At 37.3% G+C, this 21,476-nt stretch overlaps 1 protein-coding gene across 1 annotated transcript in view; it reads left to right on the top strand.

The window, feature by feature from the left end:
- Window positions 1-1,917: 1,917 nt before the first annotated feature.
- Window positions 1,918-21,476, top strand: part of LOC106625318 (platelet binding protein GspB) — a 36,844-nt gene continuing 17,285 nt past the window's right edge. Inside the window, exon 1 of the mRNA XM_036376039.2 lies at window positions 1,918-8,705. Within this exon, the coding sequence (XP_036231932.2) occupies window positions 1,944-8,705 (6,762 nt within the window). The 5' untranslated portion in view covers window positions 1,918-1,943. The remainder of the gene's footprint in view (window positions 8,706-21,476) is intronic.

Below are 21,476 nucleotides of genomic sequence, written 5' to 3'. Positions count from 1 at the left end.
GTGTGTATGTAAGGTGGCATGCACCTGCCATGTGTAATCGAAGAAAAATATTCATAAATATAAATTGAAAACTCGTTTCGAGCGCGAAATATTGACTACCGTGAAAGTAACGAAAATAAATTGGTTATAATAAGAAGGTAATGCTTTAAGAGATAAGAAAATTTTACAAATGTGTGTACTATATGTGTAAGTGTGTGCAGGTAGCTAAAAGTTAAGTGAGTTCCCACGCTTTGGAAGTGATAAAATTAATTAATTCTGAAAAAAGTCGGGTACATACCATATATATATACTAATTTGCGTTCGTTTTGCTATTATCGGTTTATACACCCTGTTGAAAATGTATAGAATATAAATTTTAATATTTTAATTTTTAACAAAATAATTTTTTTTTATGAAAAGGCATTTTATTCAGTAAATTTTCTTCGACAACAAGTGAAATGTGAAACCCTCTGAATAATTTTATATTTTATTTTTTTGGCTCAACAAAGAAGTAGATTTCAAAGGAGTACAAACATTTTTCATAATTAAACTTTTTTCATCTGAAAGCAAGTTTACTAACGGCAGTTATGGTTTAGTTGCACAATACTTTCCACCAAAGAGATTGCAGGTATTTTTTAGAAAAATCAGCTTCGTTGGTACGAAGAATTGCATCTTATACAATAATAATAAAAAATCGGTGTTATTGTCATTAAACGAATGAACTTTATTTGAATGTTATATGGGAAACCCCAAAGTACAAATTGTGTATAGTTAGCTTAAAATATGCACAACTCGAATATTGTATTAATTTAAATGTACAGTTTTATGCGTCACTTATGGGTTTAAAAAGGTTTTGAGCATTATTTTGATCGATCAGTTTTATGCTATAGTGGTTCGATAGCAGTGGTTTCGATAAGTACGCAGTTTCTTGGGGGCAAAATTGTATATCGATTTTTTAGAAACTGTATATACAGCCAGACAGACAGACGGACATGGCTAAATCGACGCAGTTCATCACACTGATCATTTATATGGTATAAACACTTTAGAGTCTCCAACGTTTCCAACGTTAAAACTAAAAAAAAAGTCGTAACGGTTTCGGATACATAATTTTATCTGTATTTTAGCCTTAAATTCGTAAGCTACTATAAAGATTTTTATAGAAATTTCAGACGTCGTTTTATGTAATGCACGTGCTATTAGTGTAAATTTAAAAATTCCCTAGGTGGCGCTGGAATCGAGTTATGCAAAAAATTTAAAATATGAACTAATTTTATTTCGATTTGAAAAGTGTTTTTCTTTTAAGACTAAAAATACGTTTGCGATACTGTTACTGACGAATTTTTGCAAGTTCGTCAGTCTCCATGATATAACGATTCGAACGCTGTTAATTGAATCTTTCCCAAACATGTTACAATATAGAAAGCATTTGGAAGATAAAAAAAAAAGTATAATATGTAGCATAGTAACTAGCTTAGTCGCGCATACATAAAAACATAAAAAATATACCAATTCAGGAAAAAATTATCAATCGATTTGCGCGCGCAGTTTAAATGGACCTGTCCGAGTCAAAATTGATCAGACGTATAAGAAACGGGTGGGCTATAGATATCAAATAAAGGTTCATTTATTCAAGACCCATCGTACGCTTATTGAATAAAAAATTTTACTTAATTAATGGTGTTTTGTAGCTTTTGTCAGCTATATTAGTCAATTTCGATAATAAAGAACGATACTAAAGACTAAACTTTTCGCACATACTTTTTATCTTTCATTGATTTTGTTTGAAAGTCTCATTTACCTCCACTTTGTTTAAGCTCAATCTTTTTCAGTATACCTATACTTAAAGGTGGACTCATCTTCATTTTACTTTTATTTTTATTTACAGTATTTTAAATGTTCGATAGCCAGTGAAGCCGAACGGTCAGCTTGGTGACGCATTGTGAAATGTTCCAACAACAAACATGATGTTTCTTGATTTACTGATCTTCTCCACGGCCAACTCACAACGATCAGCAAGCGACGAAACGGCAACGGCAACGGTAACGGAGGGTGTGGAAGTAGCTGCGGCAGCGACAACAACAGAAACAATAAAAAAGGCAATTGGCAAAATGACAACTGAGGGCAAACAAAGCGTGCAAACCGCAAACGAATTACAACAAAAGCAGCAACTAATTGTTGGCAACTCACCAACAACAACAACAACAACAGGCAGCAACAAACAACAAGCAATAAGTAACAACAAAAGTGCAAGGCAGCCAAGCGCCAAAACGGCAGTAAGCGACGGCGAGCAGGGAAATGCAACGCTGCGCTTTGTTGATGACAATAAAAGTCAAAGCGACAAGCACAATGCCAGCAACGTTGGGAGCAACAGCGGAAGTGCTTGTGGTGCCAGTAGGAATACAGCAATAAATGATAGTTGTTGTTGGCCCATTGTTAGCAGTTGCAGCGGCAGCGGCTGCGGTGACCAAGGCAGCGAAGTGACAATGCATCGGTGCACAACGCCGGCAGAGCTAGCGATAGAAGCACCAACAACAGCAACAATGACAACAATAGCAACGGCATTTGAGCCAATTGAACGCAACGGCGAGGAGGAATGCGTCGAAGCTGAAATTTCAATGTACCCGGGGGACGCACGGGTAATGCCAGGCGACAAAGCGGGAATAGCAGATACAAAAGATATTAATAAGGCAACAGAAGCAACAGCAACAACAACAACAACAACATCAGTAGAGCAACTTGTGAATCGCTTGGCGTTAACATGTTCGCACAGTGCAACGGAAACGCCAACGAGTACAGTGGTCGAAACAGCCGCGTTAACATTTGGGTGGTTGAAGGCGGCGCTGCCACGACATAACGGTGGTATGGAGAGTAAACACGACGCAACGCAGCGCACAGGTGGGAGAGCAGGAGCATGCGCTGTGACTACGCCAGCGACATTGACAGCAACAATGACTGTGACGAGTGCGACTTATGCTCTTACAACAACAACAGCTAGCATAACAACAACACTGCGCTCCGACACTAACCAGAATACAGCGAACGGCAATGCTACCAACAGCCACACTCAGCAGGCGAGCTTTGACGATGCCAGTGCCAGTGGCTGTGACAGCAGCAGCATACAGCAAAGTGCCAGCGATTTGCTTGGGGCGGTAAGGGACGTGACGAAATCAACTTCGTCATCGATCGAAACGAGCTCACCACAACGAGTAACGATTACGTGCACGAAGGACTACGGTAGTACGTGTGTGGCGCCAACGAATGTGATTCTCCCCACTGCAAACGACACATTCCAACAGGCTGAGGACGTGACAGCGGCAAGGAGCAGCATCACGAAAACCTTAATACAGCAACAAACCATTAATCCAAGCGCAGGCCATAGCAGCGAAAGCAACAGCAGCGAGAGTAGTGGCAGCGTCAGTTGGCGAACTAGTGAAAGCAGCTATGATGAAAGCAATGTGGTGAATGTGAAAGCACATAGAATAGTCAGCTTGGCCAGCAACGACAAGCACGACGAGGACAACGACATACGAGTACGACGTGTGGCTGGAGCAGCAGCAGCTCAAAAAGCTGTAGCAGCTGAGAAGAAATTTTCATTAAATTCTAGAAAAAATTGGGAAATTGTGAAAAATTGCAAATTATTAAGCGCTGAGCAGCGACTATGCGCTTTAGTGTATAACGGTATTGTAGCGAATTGTGAAAATCTATTGTGTAGTGAATTTGACGCCAAAGGCAGTGTTGATAACAAATATTTATGTAATTTAAATGATTTGAATGAGTGGTGTATCTGTGAAGCGAATTCGTTGAGGGGGGGCCAACGACGAGGCTGTAGTGCGGCCAACAACCAAGCGAAGGGTGGCGAGCAAAACGACGAAGACGATACAGCCACTGTGCGCAGCAATAACGGTACCAGCGTTAGTAGCATAGGCAGTGAACGTCGTAGTGGTGCCAATGTCGATACCATAAAGGCCATTCATGAAAACATTTCAGAAGTTACAGAAAGTAACATTTGTCTAAAACGGGGTGAAACCCTAGCACTAGTAGGCAAAAATTGTAGCACTGATGCGAGGTGTATAGAAGTGCAGGTTGACGAAAATAAGACTGAATTAAAACCAATTGTAAGCGCTAGAATAGTTAAGCACTCGAATTTGATTGAAGAAACAGCACCAGCGACAGCTGAGAAGCTCGACTTCGACAAAGGTAGATGTGATAGGAGTTTCAATACAGACAGGGTGGATGAGGTTGAAAATTTTGAGGAATACTTTTCATGCGAATTGTCTACACTCGTTGCGGATAAGACACAGCAACAAATAGCGAATGAAGAATGCAAAGAAAGTGTGGTGAGTGTTAATAAAAAAGAGCTTAGTGCAAGGAAAGCGAAACAAGAACAAAGTCAACAAGAGAAACAAGCCAAAGCAAGTGTAGATAAAATTGAAAAGTGTCAGCAACAAAGCGTGATTTGCGCAAATCAATCTAAACAAATATTTTGTCAGCGAATTACGAACAAAGGACACTGTCAGACACAAAGCGAACCAGCAACCAGCTATAATACCAACAACAACAGTGGAATAGGCACTGCTTACGATTCAACGAATACGCAACGAGCGCAACGAATACATAATTCGCAACAGAACTTCAAATTTATCACTTCGAGCAGCGACCACGACCAGCGCCATCAACAAAAGTCACAACAGTCATACCAGCTTCAACAGCCTGAATGCGCGGCGGCCAATGTTGCGCTCATTGAATACGCCAACAACGGTAACAGCAACAACAGCAACAACAACAACAACACCGACGACAACGAATTCTTAGTATATAAAGTGAATAATGCGAATGTATATGCCTTACGGGGGCGGGGTATAACAGACGAAACCTTAGTGAGGCCACAGCTTACAAGTGGAAGTGCGTGGCATAGTGAGGTAGCGCCGTGCGACGGGCGAGCGCAAAGCTACGAACAATACGAACAACAGACGCAGCCGAAGAAATACCAACAGAACTGGTCGAACGAACCGTCGTGCACGGAGCAGGCACAAGTAGCACCAGATTGCACCCAACACCGTTGCGAAGTTATTAATGAAAGCGAGACGGTCTACGCGACGACCAACAACCCTTCTGTGCATACCACTGTAATTAGCAGTCCAATTGGGACAGCGACTGCGGGTGGTGAACCCCTACAAACGACGACGCCGACGACGTGCGACCAGATAAGGCAGAGTTATCACAAAGCGAGCGAAGAAGGCAAAATAAGTGATAAAAGTGAGGTGTTGCACAAAGCAGAGGCAGAGGTATTAAGAGAAAAGTGTGAAGTGGAAAGGAAAAAATACACAGAGAACTTATTTAAGTGTGCAATTTTTTCAAGTGGGCGCAACACTAGCGGCGCGGCACCAGAAAGTGTAAGTAATGCACGAGATAAGTGGCCAAAAGGACGCACTAACAACAACAAAAACGACAACGACCACAGCACACAGCCAAGCATTGAGGCACAAGTGGCTAATGTTGCCATAGAAGCTGGCGTAGCAAAGGATGCGAAAGTGTTTAACGAGGCGAGAACGATCAACACGCACTCAGCTTTCTTAGCTAATCTGCCACTAAGCGAAAGTGACACACAACGGCTGGGGTGCTGCAACAATTTAGTTCAAGTTGCTGCACAGCAAACTATTGACGGCAAAGAGGAAACTAAAAGTGTGCATATTCCCTACGAGCATAACAACTTTAGTAAGGAACAAAAGCCGAGCGCGGCGCTACAGCCAGCGGACGCGGAGCAAATATATAGGCTAGATGCAGAAAAATATGGAGAACATGCGCCTGTAAAACCACAGCAAGACAATGCAAAGTTAAGTGAGGCAGATAAACTACTTGTGCATAGACAAAACATAGCCGAAGTTGGCGCCACGCACGACGTCAGCGATAAAGCATACGTCGCCGAGACACAAAGTCACAAAGGAGCACTCTCACAGCGCGCACCCCCATTTGGTGGTAGCGATGAGTTCGCAGCTAGTCAACGTTTGCAACGCTTGCAACAACATTTTCGTGGATTGATATGCGTGACACGCAATCATTTAAAAGACGAAACTCCGCACGAGTACGACGAGGCACATGCCAATGCAGTGACGGCAGGTGTGAGCGAGCAGAACTTGCAGAGTATACAAAAAAGTGCTGACGCCGACGACAACCACAACAAGGACGACGAGGACGCGCACGAGGACGAACGTGCAGTTTGTGTATCGCAACAAGCAGACACCAACAACGAAGTGGTAGAAGCCTTGAAACACCGCAGCGAAGGCAAACATTTCGAAGGTAAGCACAAAGGCTTATTGGGAGACGACTCGGCGACGACGACGACGACGCAGCAGTGTGCTGCCAGACAGGCGACCAGCGCACCAACGAAGGAAATACCAAAGAACAACAACAATAGCATAAGGCAAAGAAACGCAACTAATAAAGCACAAGTGGTTGTGGCGACGACGGCAGCCAACGTTGCAAGTACAGCAAAAATCATAACAACAACACTTGCGGTTGGACAAATTGCAGGTGGCACAAAGAAACGGTATTGTGCTGGTGCAGTAAGGTCGCCAGTAATTGTAACGACAAACGGAAAAGTTGCAGTCATTGAAAAGCCAAGTGCAATCCAATTAACAGCAACGCATTGCAACAACAGCAGTGCTGGTGACGTTACGTTAGCAGACAACAACAATAATAAGGCGTATAAAAATAATTGCAATCAACACAATCATATTGAGGAGATTAGCAACACTTTTGTGCATTACAACAGCGACGAGTGCGCAGCAGCCACAGCGCACACATTTCAAGAGTGCAAAAAGAGCAGCGAGCGAGAGCGAGAACCGACAGCGGCCGCGACAGAGGAGACGGAAGTCCACCGAACAGCTGTATTCGCTAACAAGCAACGAGTAGGTGCACTTGATTCGCTGCCAGCGACTAGTGCTGGTGACAAACTAACGGCACACAATACAAGTCCAACTGAGGTAATAATAACTGCCGACGACCAAGGGGAGGAGGCAACAGAGGCAGTAGTGCATAAAGTAGTGATTGCGGCAAGTAGCGAAACAGCCACCCTAACGCAGGCAACAAATGCGTGTGAGGCGAATGCCAGCAGTGTTGTAACAACAACAATCAGTGGTGCGGTGGAAACAAACAATAACAAAAATCGCGTGCCAATAGTTGAAGGCGCGTCGACACGCCATAAACAAGGTGGCACAACAGAAGCCACGGATAGCGCAGCGTCACGCGAAACTGCACTGACCAACGCAACCGCAACGACAGCGACAACTGCTGCAACAAATGCAATTACAACAATAACTACGACGAAAACTTTAACTAACTCGAAATTGAGTGCGACGCCTTCGAGCTCAACAAAAACCACAATATTTGCGAACGCGCCGTGCCAGCGTTTAGCCCAGCAGCCGGTAGGCGATTCGGAAACGCTAAAAACACACTCACCAATAGCAGCATCACCAGCAAGATCACGTACACCAACACCACCACCACGTCCGCCACCACCGAAAGCGGCTTTAAGTTGTGGTCGGCTAAGCGCATTCGTTGCCACAAAACCTAGAAATCAGCAGCATTTTCCAGCGACAGCAGGACCTCTTATCTACAACAACAGCAACGCTGACAATACAAACAACAATAGTTACAATAACAACTTTGAATATTACCTACCAAGCGCCAGCTATACCGCCACCTATCGGCCCATATACGCGCTGTATCCGTTGGTGGGTCATTCGACGTCCGAGTTTGATGCGCGCCGATTGAGTGATATCATCGGTGGCGTTGGTTACGTAGCAACAACAGCAATAGCAACAAGTACATTGCCGCCATTGTCTGTTGGTGTGGACACAAATCAAAATCCGAATTTCGTGCGCAACACACAGAAGTGTGAATTCAAACGAAGCGGAGGCCAAGGTAGCGGCAGCGCCGGCCACATTTACAGCAACTGTGTCATACCGCCGTTACGCCCAAGCGCGGACAACGTATTTGCAAATTCTGTCGACTTCGAATGTTACGACGAATTATTCGACGAGGTGTCGTCCATCGGTATTGACGCGACGGCTGTGCAGCCGAACGCTGTGGTCATTGTGAGCGCGGACATTGATACGAATTCGATTTGTGATTGTGTGAATTGTGTGCGCGAGCAAAATGAAAATAATTTACTAAAAACCAACAATATTACCAGCAACAACAACAACGATAGTAGTGTAAACAATTTGTCAGTGAACAGTGAAAGCAATTACACTCATTTAAACCAAAGTGAATCGTGCGCGTTCGACGTGACAAGAAGTCCCGAGATTTGTGCGAGCAAAGCTCATTTAAGTGCAATAACAAAACAAACAAATCCAAACGACAACCACAACCAAATTAAATACCAAAGCTTTAACATCGACACCAACAAAATGCGTGAAGTTAACGGTCAGTTGCGCGGTCTGCTCAAAAAACCGAATCGTCCGCCGCCGGCGCGCAAGAATCGTGTCGTCTTCGACGAGACACGCAATGAGTTTTTCGAGGCGGATTATATTATTTTAATACGTGAAGATTGCGCCTACGACGAGGAGGACGAGGAGCCGTGCACATGCGGCGAGCACGAATTGGTGCGTCTGTGCTGTGAGGAGGGCTGCCAGTGTAATTACTCGGCAGTGGGTGCCACCGTTGGCGGTGGAGGTGGTGTCGTTGTGACCGGGCCTGGCGATGATACGCGCACGCCGCAGGTAAGTCGAGTTTTATTTCAATCGCGCCACAAATTCACTGTGAATGCACAATTATCCAAAAATATAAATATTATTACCTATATTGTAAGAGTGGGACAGTGTCTCGTGAAATTTCCGAAAAGAAAAATGATGTCACGTGCGCTGTGTTTATGTCACCGTAATTTTTTTTTATTAAGTTTTTTCTATTATTTTTAATATTGAAATACAAAAAAGTCGTTTTTTTTTATTGTACGGAAGTTCACGAACATGCAATGTTACTGTAAACAATAAAACCGATAGACCATGACGGTTAATATACCGTTTGGGTTTGAATTGTACATTGTCATCGCAAATCGTGAATACCGTGTTAACTTCGAAACCAGTATTTTTAATGTAGGAATTGTTTCGGTTTGATCATCAATCTTCCCTATAAAACCTACCATATTTTATAGTACTTCACAGGTTCCAACCATCTTATATCGACAATTTCTATGCCTTCAAATAACTTAACCTCTTGTTTCTTTTTATCATTTCATTGAGAGGTCGACGCTAGAATTGAATCGATTTGTTTTGGTATATTGGTTTTTTTTTTGTATATTGGTTTTAGGAGAGTTCACTTTGAGAAACTCTGTGATCTATAAAGCTTTATACACAGTCTTGACATAAAATCCAAATTTTTTAGATTCGTTCCTTTTTCAAATTTCCAAGCATATTTAACCCCTGTTGGTTTAATTTCTGCAGATTCAGAGCCAAATTCTCACAAAAACACACATTATATTCAATCTTGATTATGAGATTATGGTTTACAAGCATTTCTTGTGTTTTTAGTTTGTGTTAAGTGTTATGTATATTTTGGGTTTGGAAACAAAAAGTTTTGCGGCTAAAAAATTTTTTTTAAGAGCTTATAAAATAAAACAATTATTTATGAAAAAACAAACAGTTATCTTTTTAAGAAGATTAATCTACATTATAACTGTAGATACGTGTATTCTTCGATATGCTCACCTCAAAAATATAATTCATGGATTTAAGTGTGTAGAAAGAAAATTCTCTAAGATCTGTCGCGTTCTCAGACTTAAAAACTACCCCTAATTTATTATTAAGAGCCCGATTTTATTTTTTTTCGGAATGCAATAACAAAACAACCCGACATTAGCTGTTAGTTGGAAGTTGGAAAATATTGTTATGTTTTCAAACTCGCTAGATGTTGCAAAATTTATCAGAATTTATCAGAAAACGTTATTGTATGAGCTTCTAAAGGTGATGAGAAGGCATATGAAAAGAAATAGTAGGTACTTTTAACAAGCAGTTTTAAGTTTATACAAAAAAAGGTTTGCTGGCGAATTCTAGAACTCAAAACCAAAGCTAATACCTATGAGTTTAATGATGCTCTTGATAATGCTCATACATTTTGTGCAGATATCTGGTAGACTGCTAAAAAATTAGGCGCCATTCTTTAGACACAAATTTAAAAGCCAAATGTACAAACTTCTATGATAAAATATATAGGTGGATTGGAATAGGACTATCTTGAAGTTTACATGTACCCAAATAATTCCTAAAATATCAGAAAACACCCTATATAAACACATTTTCATCTTCATCTTCGCACAAATTAAAAAAAAGCGATATTGAATACAGAAGAACGCAACAAAATACGCTGATAGTTAAGAAAAACAATAACATTCACCTCGCTGGCAAACACTTCAATTGCAATTACACTAATCCACTACACCACTCGAACTCCTTTACTCCCACCGCCTTTACGCTTTGTACAAATGTATAGCAAATATCTAATTTACCCTCACACCGATGCATACATACCATACATCTACAAGTGTATATATACGAGTGTGTGCTCAATGACTGCTGATATTACGACTTGTTTTTCTTTGCTTCGGTTTTTAGGATTCCATTACATTTGTACGTACATAAGTACCGTTTCGTTTCTGTAAATAATGCTTCACGGCATGTCGTGTCCAAGCTCCATCCTAAATGAGCAATTAATTTATTTGCTTTCCAGAAAAAGTCATTCACGTTTATTTGCACCTAATTGGCTTAAGTTCTATAATTATTTACGAGAAGCTTCTTGTTGGCCGCAAAGACCAAGAATTGTCGGATTTTTTTGTTGACACACATGTTATACAGTGCTGCATTCTATTGATTAGAAGAAAACACTTTAGAAGACATTTCATTATAATTTTTGTAGTGAGATTTGTAGTGGTTAGTTTTTTTCGTGTACCAAAATGTTTTTCTGGAATATTCGGGTATATGCTTATCGAAATTGAAATGATTGCGTATCCTTGATTTCAATTGCGATAACTTTCTTGATATAAGTAAGCTAAAAGTATATAAAAAAAATTTCTATCGCATCGAAATGTAGCTTATGTTTTATATAGGTCACTACTTTACATTAATTTTTGCTTTGAAATTAGAAAAATGCAGTAACATTTTTGGAGTATTTTAATACTACCATGATATATTGGTATCTAAAATTCATTGCTTGCATAATCGGTTTAAATAATTTAACGCTTCAAAAACTATGTTTTTATATTTTCAATAATTATCTGATATTAGTTAGCATATATTCCATAACTATCAAAATATTTACAACCATACAGTTTACTGGTATATTGTTCTCATGTTGACTGATTAGTTTGGAGAGAAGCCCATAAACGTGTATATACGTATATTAAGTCCCCTGCATTAGTGAGTAAGATAAAATGAAATCTTTCTTAATTTTTTCTGATTATAGCAGTGGAAAGAGCATCTCCTTGTTTTCCAACTTTAGGATTCGAATGCAGTGTATCTCACCCAGAAACATTCTCGGAAAAAATGAATTATTTAACCTTTCATGTACGTTTGAGCGTAAGAATTGTAGATGCAGAGAGAGGCATTATTATGTATTTTGAAATCGAAGTTTGGTACACTCCAAATAAGCACTAGTCAGCAATGTACGACATATTTTTGTATACCCCCAATCGGGTATATTAGGGTAAGTTTGTCACGAAGTTTCTAACAGAAACGTCGGGAACTCTATAAAATATATATAGGTATATGATCAGCGTGACGAGCTGAATTGATTTAGTCATGTCCGTCTGTCTCTTTGTCTGATATCGCCATACAAACTGAACGATCAAAATCAAGTTCTTGTATGGGAAACTTTTTTATTTGACGAGATATCTTCACGAATTTTGGCACGGGTACTACAATATTTGAAGATATAATCTAGCTCAGACCACTAAAGCATATTGCTCCCATACAAATTGCACGATAAAAATTAAATGCTTCCATTCCATTTGTATTTGTGAAGTGTATTCTAGCTTCGGTGCAACCGAAATTAACGTTTCTCTTTTTTCTTGTTTTGATTTCCCAAAGTTTGTCACTCCTTAAGATATTCAACAGTATCAGATAATATTCCTTACAGTTAATTTAAAATATAAAGTTTGATGAAAACATTTGCTCGTGAAAATTCTTTCGTGAGATTTTTGTAATTGTAGTCTTAAAAATGTTATTGGTTTTCGTTAGTGTAGGATTATTAAAAACAGATTTTTAGACCTGGACAGAACAAGTTAAACGTGGGTTACACAGTCGTAGTTATGAATTGAGAGATTAAAATATCATTTCAATTTGAAAAAAGAGAAATAATTTTTGAGCACGAAACAAAACTCAAATGACTGAGTGTTGGAGCCAGGCTGATAATGTGTGTACTTTTGCGGGTCAGCTAGAAACGATCTTCAATAAAATTGGATCAGTTGTCTTTGTAACGAAAAAAAGTATAAATATAAGAGATTGTTGTGATAAAGTCTTCAATAAAATCAGAAAAAAATATTGCAAAAGAAATTTATCTAATATTCAACCGATATATCATTAAATAATTGGCATAATGTGTTATTTTCAAAAAAAACATAAGTATTACTTATTTCACAAACTTTCATTGTTATCCTAATACAAACCAGATGTAAGAATTATGCAATTCAATGCACGATTTGAATTTCCGAATTTATTATAAAAATAGTTAAACAATTTTGGGAAGGAAAAATAATAGATCTCCTAGAAAAATTATAAATATTTAATAATTTATCCAAATAGTTTTTCGTAATAAAACACCGAAAACTAATTCGCCAAGGTAAATAGCATAGCGCAAACTTTTCATTAGCCCAACACTAAATTTCATTTTAATAAATTTACAGTAATGCCAAAATTTCCGACACATTTTAATTTGCCTAATGTCGCATACATTCAAAAACAAATACATGAAAATAGTTTGATACCAAAAATATTCGATTAGATATTTATTATATTCAAATTTAGCAACTTCAACCGCACAATTTAACAGTGCTCTCTCTCGCTTCCTCCCCGCCCACTCACTTGACACGCATCATTGGCTTTGACATAGAAAAGGTCAGGCGCTGGCAACCTTCTAGGAATAGCACAGAAAAACACATTATTTATGTACAAAATTGAATGCGCTTTTTTGGTTTGTTGTTGGTTGTTAGTTGTTGTTGCTTTATTGTTGGAGGTGGAAAACATTTCAATTATACGAAAGCGTTGTTGCCTTGAGAACGTGGAAAAACAGTGAAATCCTTGAAGCGCACACACCGACACAGAAGTACCTCGACGTGCAGGCAATGTGGACTACGGGGCGTATACGTGCTCCATATATCTATAATCCGAGTACATTAGAGCGCACTCCCATACCAACACACACACACTTTCGGTTATTTTATATTATTTTCTCTATCAGCTTTTTACTAAATCATCAATCATGGTGAATATTTAAAAACAATTATGCCAATAAATTACCGTGAGGTGAAAGTGTATTTTGCCATTGTTAGTGCTTTTGTGTGGCATGTCTAGCGCAGGTATTATAAGAAAGTATTAAGCTTTGAAAAAATAATTGGCTTTTCATGCAAAATGCTGGATGGAATACTTAATGGCACAGTGACCCTATGATTAACTGCTCTTTAGCAGCAAAAAGACATTTCGTACCTTAATCTACTATCTTATAGCTCGGTTTATGAGGTGATATTTTCTAGCTGGGTTGTATACGGACAGGCTTATGAAGATATTAGAATCGATTATTGTGAGCTACATTTGTATTGCTTTGTCGTCATTTTCTTATCTCTGCATATTCTTATTTAATTTTTAAGAGATTCTTGTCAAAATCAGAGCTCGAAATAAAATTGAGAATAAAGTCAACCCTCCTCCAGTAAGGGTTTATGACGCTACAGTTCACATTCTCTCTTACTAGTTTGAAAAAAGTTACTAGAAAAATAGAAAGTTAATAAAAAGTTGCGAAAGAATTCAAATATGTAAGAAGTAAGGTCAACTAAATGTTTTAAAATCCTGATATTAGTTATATGGAGTTTATAGCAGTTTTTCGCCTGATTTTATCCATTATAGAATCAAAGCTTCCCTGTTATTGGAAAAACACTCACATATTTGCCGATATATGCGGAATAAAGTCAGCCGTTTTGTTGGTTTTTGTCTGATTATAAACTGTAATGTAGGAATGCCAGAATATTATCACCTATTGATTTGAAATTGGTCGAGTAGGTCCCAAAATGTGGGTTTTCACCTAAATGTGGGCTATGCTTCGGCCTTCGTTTAAATTTGACATTTGTAAAGCCTTTTCGTGCAATCTCGGGTGTAAAATTTTATGTTTCTGGCGCATTTAGTTATAGATTTATCGCAGTTTTAGTAGTTTTTAACAAAACCGTAAAACGGTAAACAACGATATCGGACGACTAAAGCATATAGCTGTCATACAAACGATACAATCAAATGCATGTGATAACGTTTTTTCCTATTTTAAATGGAATTTTACCAACACTTCTGGTCGTTTTTGGACTGTCAAAATGCGATTTTTGATTAGATTAAAAACAGTGTAGGTCATTGTATGGAGAACTATAGTAAATACAGAACGTGCAGAAACATGGCATGTCCTTGCAAATTCTTAGTTTCCAAGTAATCACCCAAGCAAAGTCGAAAAACGCGTTTATAAGTCGCTATTGAGGAATTAGTCCAAAAGCCTTGTAAAATAGCAAAACTATATAAAAACCGATATAAGTGGTGTTTATAACTGTACACATAAACGGCACGAACTTCTTGCGCCTAAAAGCACACACTGTTTATACATGCATATGTATATAATACATATATGCATGCGAGCACATAATAACCAAATATATGAACTTATGTAAACATAAAATAAATATAAACAGCGCAAGTAGTGCATAAATCAGCTGAAACTTTCTTACTCATAACCGAAAATGCTATACGTGCTGCCATCGCATGCTTACTCACTTATGTAAGCGCCTACTATGCACATACAGTAGTATGTGTATGTGTGTGCGTATAGTTACTTTGCACTTGCCAACTTTGCTGGAAGCATTTACAAAAACAACAACCATAATAACAACAATGGAACAAGGAAACAAAACTGTTTGTACAATACTTAACAGAAATGTTTGTTGTTGCTGCAACAGTTGTTGTTGTTGTTGTTCTTGTTGTAGCTGCTGCTACTATTATTGGCCTCTTTGTTGTATGATTTTGTTGTTCATTTAAGAATTTCCAAGGAATTTCAGTTCAACTGAGTTTAGTTCCAAACAGTTGAGTTGAGCTGATTGCAGTCCTACACTTTTACACTAACACAAACACATATAAACGCACTTACTGTAAATGCATATGTATGCATTAGCATACACACACCCAATTTGAGTAATAACTACTAGTAAAAATATGAGCTACTGCATAAGACCCGAAGGATACTCTACTTAATTATGCGTGTGGGATATTCGTGTATCTCCATATGTATGTATATGTATATGTGTGTGTGTCTGCAAGTGTGTGCGTGTGTAAGAAAGGATGTTACGACGGTAGTTTGTTAACCCAGCCTTGGCACGTGCTCGATAAATTTCGCAAACAAATTAAATATGTGAACGCCTTCCAACATTATTTATGTGCTCTAGTCAAAAAGAGCGTTTTGAGATCAAGCTGAGAGTGGGTTAGCTCATTTTGGAAATATAGCATTATGGATTATTTTAATTCATGAGATAATACTACTTTCAAAATATCAGAAAGTATTAGTAGTATCTAGTCAAAACCCAACAATGAGATATTTCAAAGACTGCTCATAACGTGTGAAAGTGTGAGAAGATGCGACCAAACAAAACTGTTGAAGTTTTATAACATATAATTATTCGAAAAATATTCTAACTTGAATGAAAGAGTTTAAAGCAAAAAACGAAATTTTTATTCTACTTGTATGTTGTTTTGTCTATATGGTGTTGAAAAAAAACAGTCATTCTCTTCTAAATGACCGTTAAATTGGCTGCAGAGAGCCGCAAAAAACTTATAGCTTTAGCTTTGAAACACGATTTATATTAATGCAAATTTAAATATCAATTGAATTTAAGCTTTTTGAATAAAATAGACTCCTTTGGCAAAATTATTTGTGACCGTTTTGCCCTCCATGCAGTTCACAACTAGAAAATCTTGAGGAATTCTTTCTTCAGTCTTCCTCTTCTTCGGAGCAAGTTCGCCGATTGAAGTCCACTGTTTCTATAGTCCTTTGGTCTCTGGTGTGTACCAGTAAATTCATATTTTCTCGACGGTCACGAAACGATTCAAATATTTCTTCACACTGTGCTTAAATGGTTGCGCTTGTTGTACGGGATACCCACCATATAACTGCTGACCTACTGTACTTAACTATCTCTCGCTTTACAACAATTGTCTGCCAATACGAGATCGTTAACTCACGTTATCCGCTGTGGTAACCGTTTTCGGAGCACCTGGGCTAATTTAAAAACCGATGTGTGAAATAGAAACGTATTGAACCAATTTTCCCCGATTGGTTGCCATTGAAGAAGAGTACTCACTGTATATAGCATTCAAGTGCTGCCCAAAACCGGCCAATATTTCTTCTTTCTATTTTTCTAAAATCTACGGACATGTATGATGCTTGCGTGGTGAAAACAAAATTACAAGTTCGATTCAGATAAATTTGAAAAAAAAAAACAAAGTAAAAATTTTTTATAGAGAGTTTTATAAACTTCAATTTTTGTCTAAGGTAATTTTATGTTAAAACGTACCGTTTCGCTGAAAATCGCGAAAAAACAAGTTTTTGACCCTATAACTCGAGTAACTTTGTTGAAGAGTTTTAGTATTTTATTTTTAATCATGTTTTGAAGATATTCACTCATATTTAGATTTTTGTACATTTATGTACCTTCACTTTTAACATAGTTTTGGTCTAATTTGACCGGTCTAATATGCTCGTTTTACACTAGTTTCAGAGCAGTTTAAAATTTGTGTTAATGAATAGATAATTTTTGGTTGCGTTTTACCATATATGTTATTGCAGGGGTTAAACTACTCTTATGTGGTACATACTCACAGCTTTACTTTGGCAGATTACTAAATTCACTTACAAATTTGTTGCATTTACATATCGGTAACTACTACCAACGCGCACACACATACATTCACTTATATATGCGCATATAAATTTGCCTTCTCTCTGTATAAAATACCCATACATGTTGTGCTATCTATTAAGTCACTCGTGTGTATATAAATTGTATGTGTGAACTTTTGTTCGGAGTTCACTTCTTAGCTTTTGGCTAGTTTGTATGCGTTGTGGCTTTGTTGCTCAGTTAATGAGATTAAAATGCATTTGAGAATCGCTTTCATGTGAGAAATTTATAATACTTAGTTTGTTAAATATTTCGTAAACCAATTGCCAGTAAAGTCACTATGCACACACATCCACTAATTTATTTCGTTGCGTAATTATGCAAAAAAAAGACAATTTAAAGACGCTATTTAGTCAAACTGAGGTTTCGATTAGGTTTGATATTTTTCAAGAAGACATTTTTGATAATATTATAATATGAAGATAAGTTCGACCAGATATCCTGAGAATCACCGATATCATTTGTCTTATCCATTTATTATACCCTGAACCGTGGATATAAAGCTTGCCACGAAGTTTATTACGCCTAGAAGAAAACGTTGGATACCCTATAAATTATTTACTTATAAATGATCAACGTGACGAGCTGGATCGATTTAGCCATGCCTGTCTGTCTGTTCGTCTGTGTATATGCGAACTAGTTCCTCAGTATTTGAGATAGCGATCTGATATTTTGGAAAAGCCGCTCATTTGTCGGAATCGCCGATATCGAATCACTATAGGATATACATAACTGCCATACAAACTGATCGTTTCACATTCATACTATCCGGCTCTAAATTCACTCTCACTATTTTGGCTCGGCTATCCCATAAGCACATGAAACAGGGATATTTGGTATATTCTCCTTGTTGACGCATGTTCTATGCATTTTTTTCCCACAAAGTAGTCGAAATATGCCTTTTTTTATAAAATAAGACCCATTTAAATGGCATTCTCTAAACATATAGTCACCACAAACACTATTAGGATTATTTAAACAAGTTCTTCTTAACGTAGACATAGCGGTTTATTCAAAAATTTAGTAGTTTTTTGCCCTAAAAATTAATTTAACTAAGCCGCGTAACGATACTTTAAGAAGTACCTATTTTACTAAAACTAGAGCTGCTTGAAAGAAACTGAGGGAAGATTTAAAATCAGCGACGTCATATTAGTAAGTTTCGTTTACTACTAGTAGTGTTCTTGTCCAAGGTAAGACTACAACCTTAAAGCATAGATGTTCACATCGGAGTACTACAAGTATATCATATATCTGTCATACAAACTGGCCGATCAAAATCAAATCAAATTAAAGATATTTTTATACCCTTTAATGCTATAAAAAATGCACCTGTAAAGGGTGTTATAGTGTCGTTGCAGCCGAAGTTAACGTTTTTTCTTGTTCTTTAATATTAGCTGTGAATATCACTACTTTTGCTTGCGTTGGATCCCATTTGCGTAACATTTTTTCCAATCCGCTTAAGAAAACTCAGCAACCGATGTTTTGGTGAATCAAAAATTTTGATGGTAGTGGGCTTAGCATTGTTCATGCGCAAACCTCTTTTTATAGAATTGTATCAAATCCAAACATCCAAACAGTCAATTGTGATATATCTTTTGCCTCGTATGCCTAAAACCAATATTCGTCACCTCTGTAAAGTTAACCTCAACGTCACTGCACCACAATCGGAATACATATACGCGTATTTTTGGTAACCAAAAGTGCTTGAGTTCAAAAAATATATACATATATACCACATACTCGTTTAAATAGGAACCTACGTGAAATACTTTCCTTTTAGTTTTTAGGTATTAAAACTGTAAAGTCCCTTCATATATTTTTAAATTTTTTTTTACATTTTTGTTGAGAATTTTTCATTTGGTAAATTTTTCAAAAAAAACAACAAGAGTCTTTTGCTTGGCAACACTGATTGTGTGAAAATTTTCTATGAGTGTGAAAAAGTATGGTTTCTTAATTAATTATTGTTGAAAGTTAACAAGCGTATTTGCATTTTTACATATATGTAGACATGTATGTATGGTATATTAATAATTTACATTTATCCAGTGAGCCAAGGGTAACAAAATAACCTCTAATTTTCTTACAAATTCTGCCAGCTCATAAAAGCTATTTTTGGAAAAATCATTTTCACTGGCATTCACAAATATTTATACACCTACATATCTACATAAGATATAGAGAGCACTAGAAATCAGCACAGGTTTTTCTGTACACTCGACTGCATAACCATACGTATGTACCATATATACATACGTACATAATATAATATTAGATATGTATGTATGTTCATACTTGTATGATGTGTGCAATAAATGAGCGAATCTGCTTTATCACAATTTGGCATGCATCGCATCTATTGACATTTGACATTCCATCACAACGATTAGTGTCACATAATGCTCGTTAAAATTTGTTTGTTGGTTTGTCTAGTGCATAAATTTGCAGGTGGTTCTGTTTGCTAGTGTGTCGGTATATGAAATTATTACCACATCAGGTGACTCTTATGCTTTTCCAATTTTTGCTATGCTGGGTCATATAATGTAATTTCCAATTATTTCCAATGAGATAATAATTGTTTTGCGAGATGCATTAAATTTATACAAATTAAATATATTTATATATATATTTTTTCTTTACTTGTAAATGTAAATTAATTGAAGCTTTATTGTTTTTTTTTTCAACTATGCTTGTAATATTATGAAAACAGATTAGATATTTTCTTTGTATAACGACTAATATGATTAAAAGGGTTGGAGTTCAGTAGATCACCAATCAGTATCAACAGAATCTCAATTCGGTCTCGTCTTCCGAACGATGTAAATGTTTTACATATTATATTAACTGAGCAAACCTCCTGCAATATTGATGCCATCAAATATCTCATAAAATATTATAATCGCTTCGTCCAAATATCTATTTAAGATATAAAAATCAGGTGCAAAAAAAGTCCACATTTTGGAATGAGAACCCTGTGCCCATTACTTACATACATTGTCATGTGTTATTAGGTATTGTATTTTGTTGCAAATATAATATTTATTATCGCCTACAAAATAGGCTCCTAAGCCCATACAATCATGCCAACGCTTCATCCAAGGCTTTCAGTGCCTTCAGTGAATTTAGGTTTTTTCGGTTTTAGTTTATTTTTGGAGCGTCATTCCCTAGATTGTTGGACGGTCATATTCATAAACCCACGCCTCGTTCTCACTAATGATGCATTTGATGAATGTAGTGTCCTCAGTATTTCTTTTGCGATCTCTACTCAATGTCGTTTTTGCAAAAAAATTAGTTATATTGGTACGAGTCCAGCATTGCCACGCTGCATACCCAAAACACTAACCAAAATGGGTTGAGTTGATGTATAGAAGTTATTGAGATAGGTACTTTTATATATCTCTGATGCCTACACTACGATTTTCAAGCACTGTTTCTAACTTTTTTGTTATGATCGTTATGAAACAAGGTGTATGAACGGCTCGTTTGAGGCAAGTTTTCGATGACTTCACGGCCTTCACTGAGTGCGCTATGCCACTCAATTACTTGTGTTTTGTGATAAAATATACTCCCCTAAACACTTCTGCAACTTTTTCAAAGATTCCGTTAGAAACACAAAATTTCCAGCAAACTCGTTATTCGAATTTTTTTATATTTTCTCCTTCAATAAGGTAGAGTTTGCCATATATAATGTGTGTTTCAGGCTCTCATTTTGAATATTAATTTTTGAACGATCAACTTATCAAGAACTTAGGCAGCTAAGAGTTAGGCATACTGCCATCATTGAGTGCGATGGTGTCTTCAAAAATCAAACAACGACTTTTGTTTATTCAAAACAAAGTATTATATGGCTGTGTTAGCTTATGTGAGTCCAGCACCTTCAGAAGCTACGCCATGCGAGAAATAGTTAAATATTACCGATTTTTTACCAAAGTAGTCCATTGTATAGAATGTATTCTATAACTTCATAGTTTATTTTTTTTTTATATAACGAATCGCTACAACGAGCAACATGCATAAGAACACCAAAGGATTGGAATGTTTTTTTTTTTTTGCGATCATCGCTATAACAGAGAACATTTTTAGTTTTTCTTAATGAATTGTGGCATTAAATTAAAAATCGTTTCCAAGGTTGTATAACTTTTGAACAAAAGTACTCTGTAGACAGTTTTAAATTAGTTAAGATAACATTCTATGCGCTCAATTCACCGAAACAGGGTTCTAACGTTGCTTATAATTCCCAAACACTAAAAATATTATTGATAATTTTTGTTGTTTTGTTCTTAGTATTTATTTTTTGCACTTTCACCTGGTA

This window comes from Bactrocera oleae, chromosome 5 (genome assembly GCF_042242935.1).
Source record: "Bactrocera oleae isolate idBacOlea1 chromosome 5, idBacOlea1, whole genome shotgun sequence".
NCBI lineage: Eukaryota > Metazoa > Arthropoda > Insecta > Diptera > Tephritidae > Bactrocera > Bactrocera oleae.
This window is presented reverse-complemented; position numbering and strand designations above follow the sequence as displayed.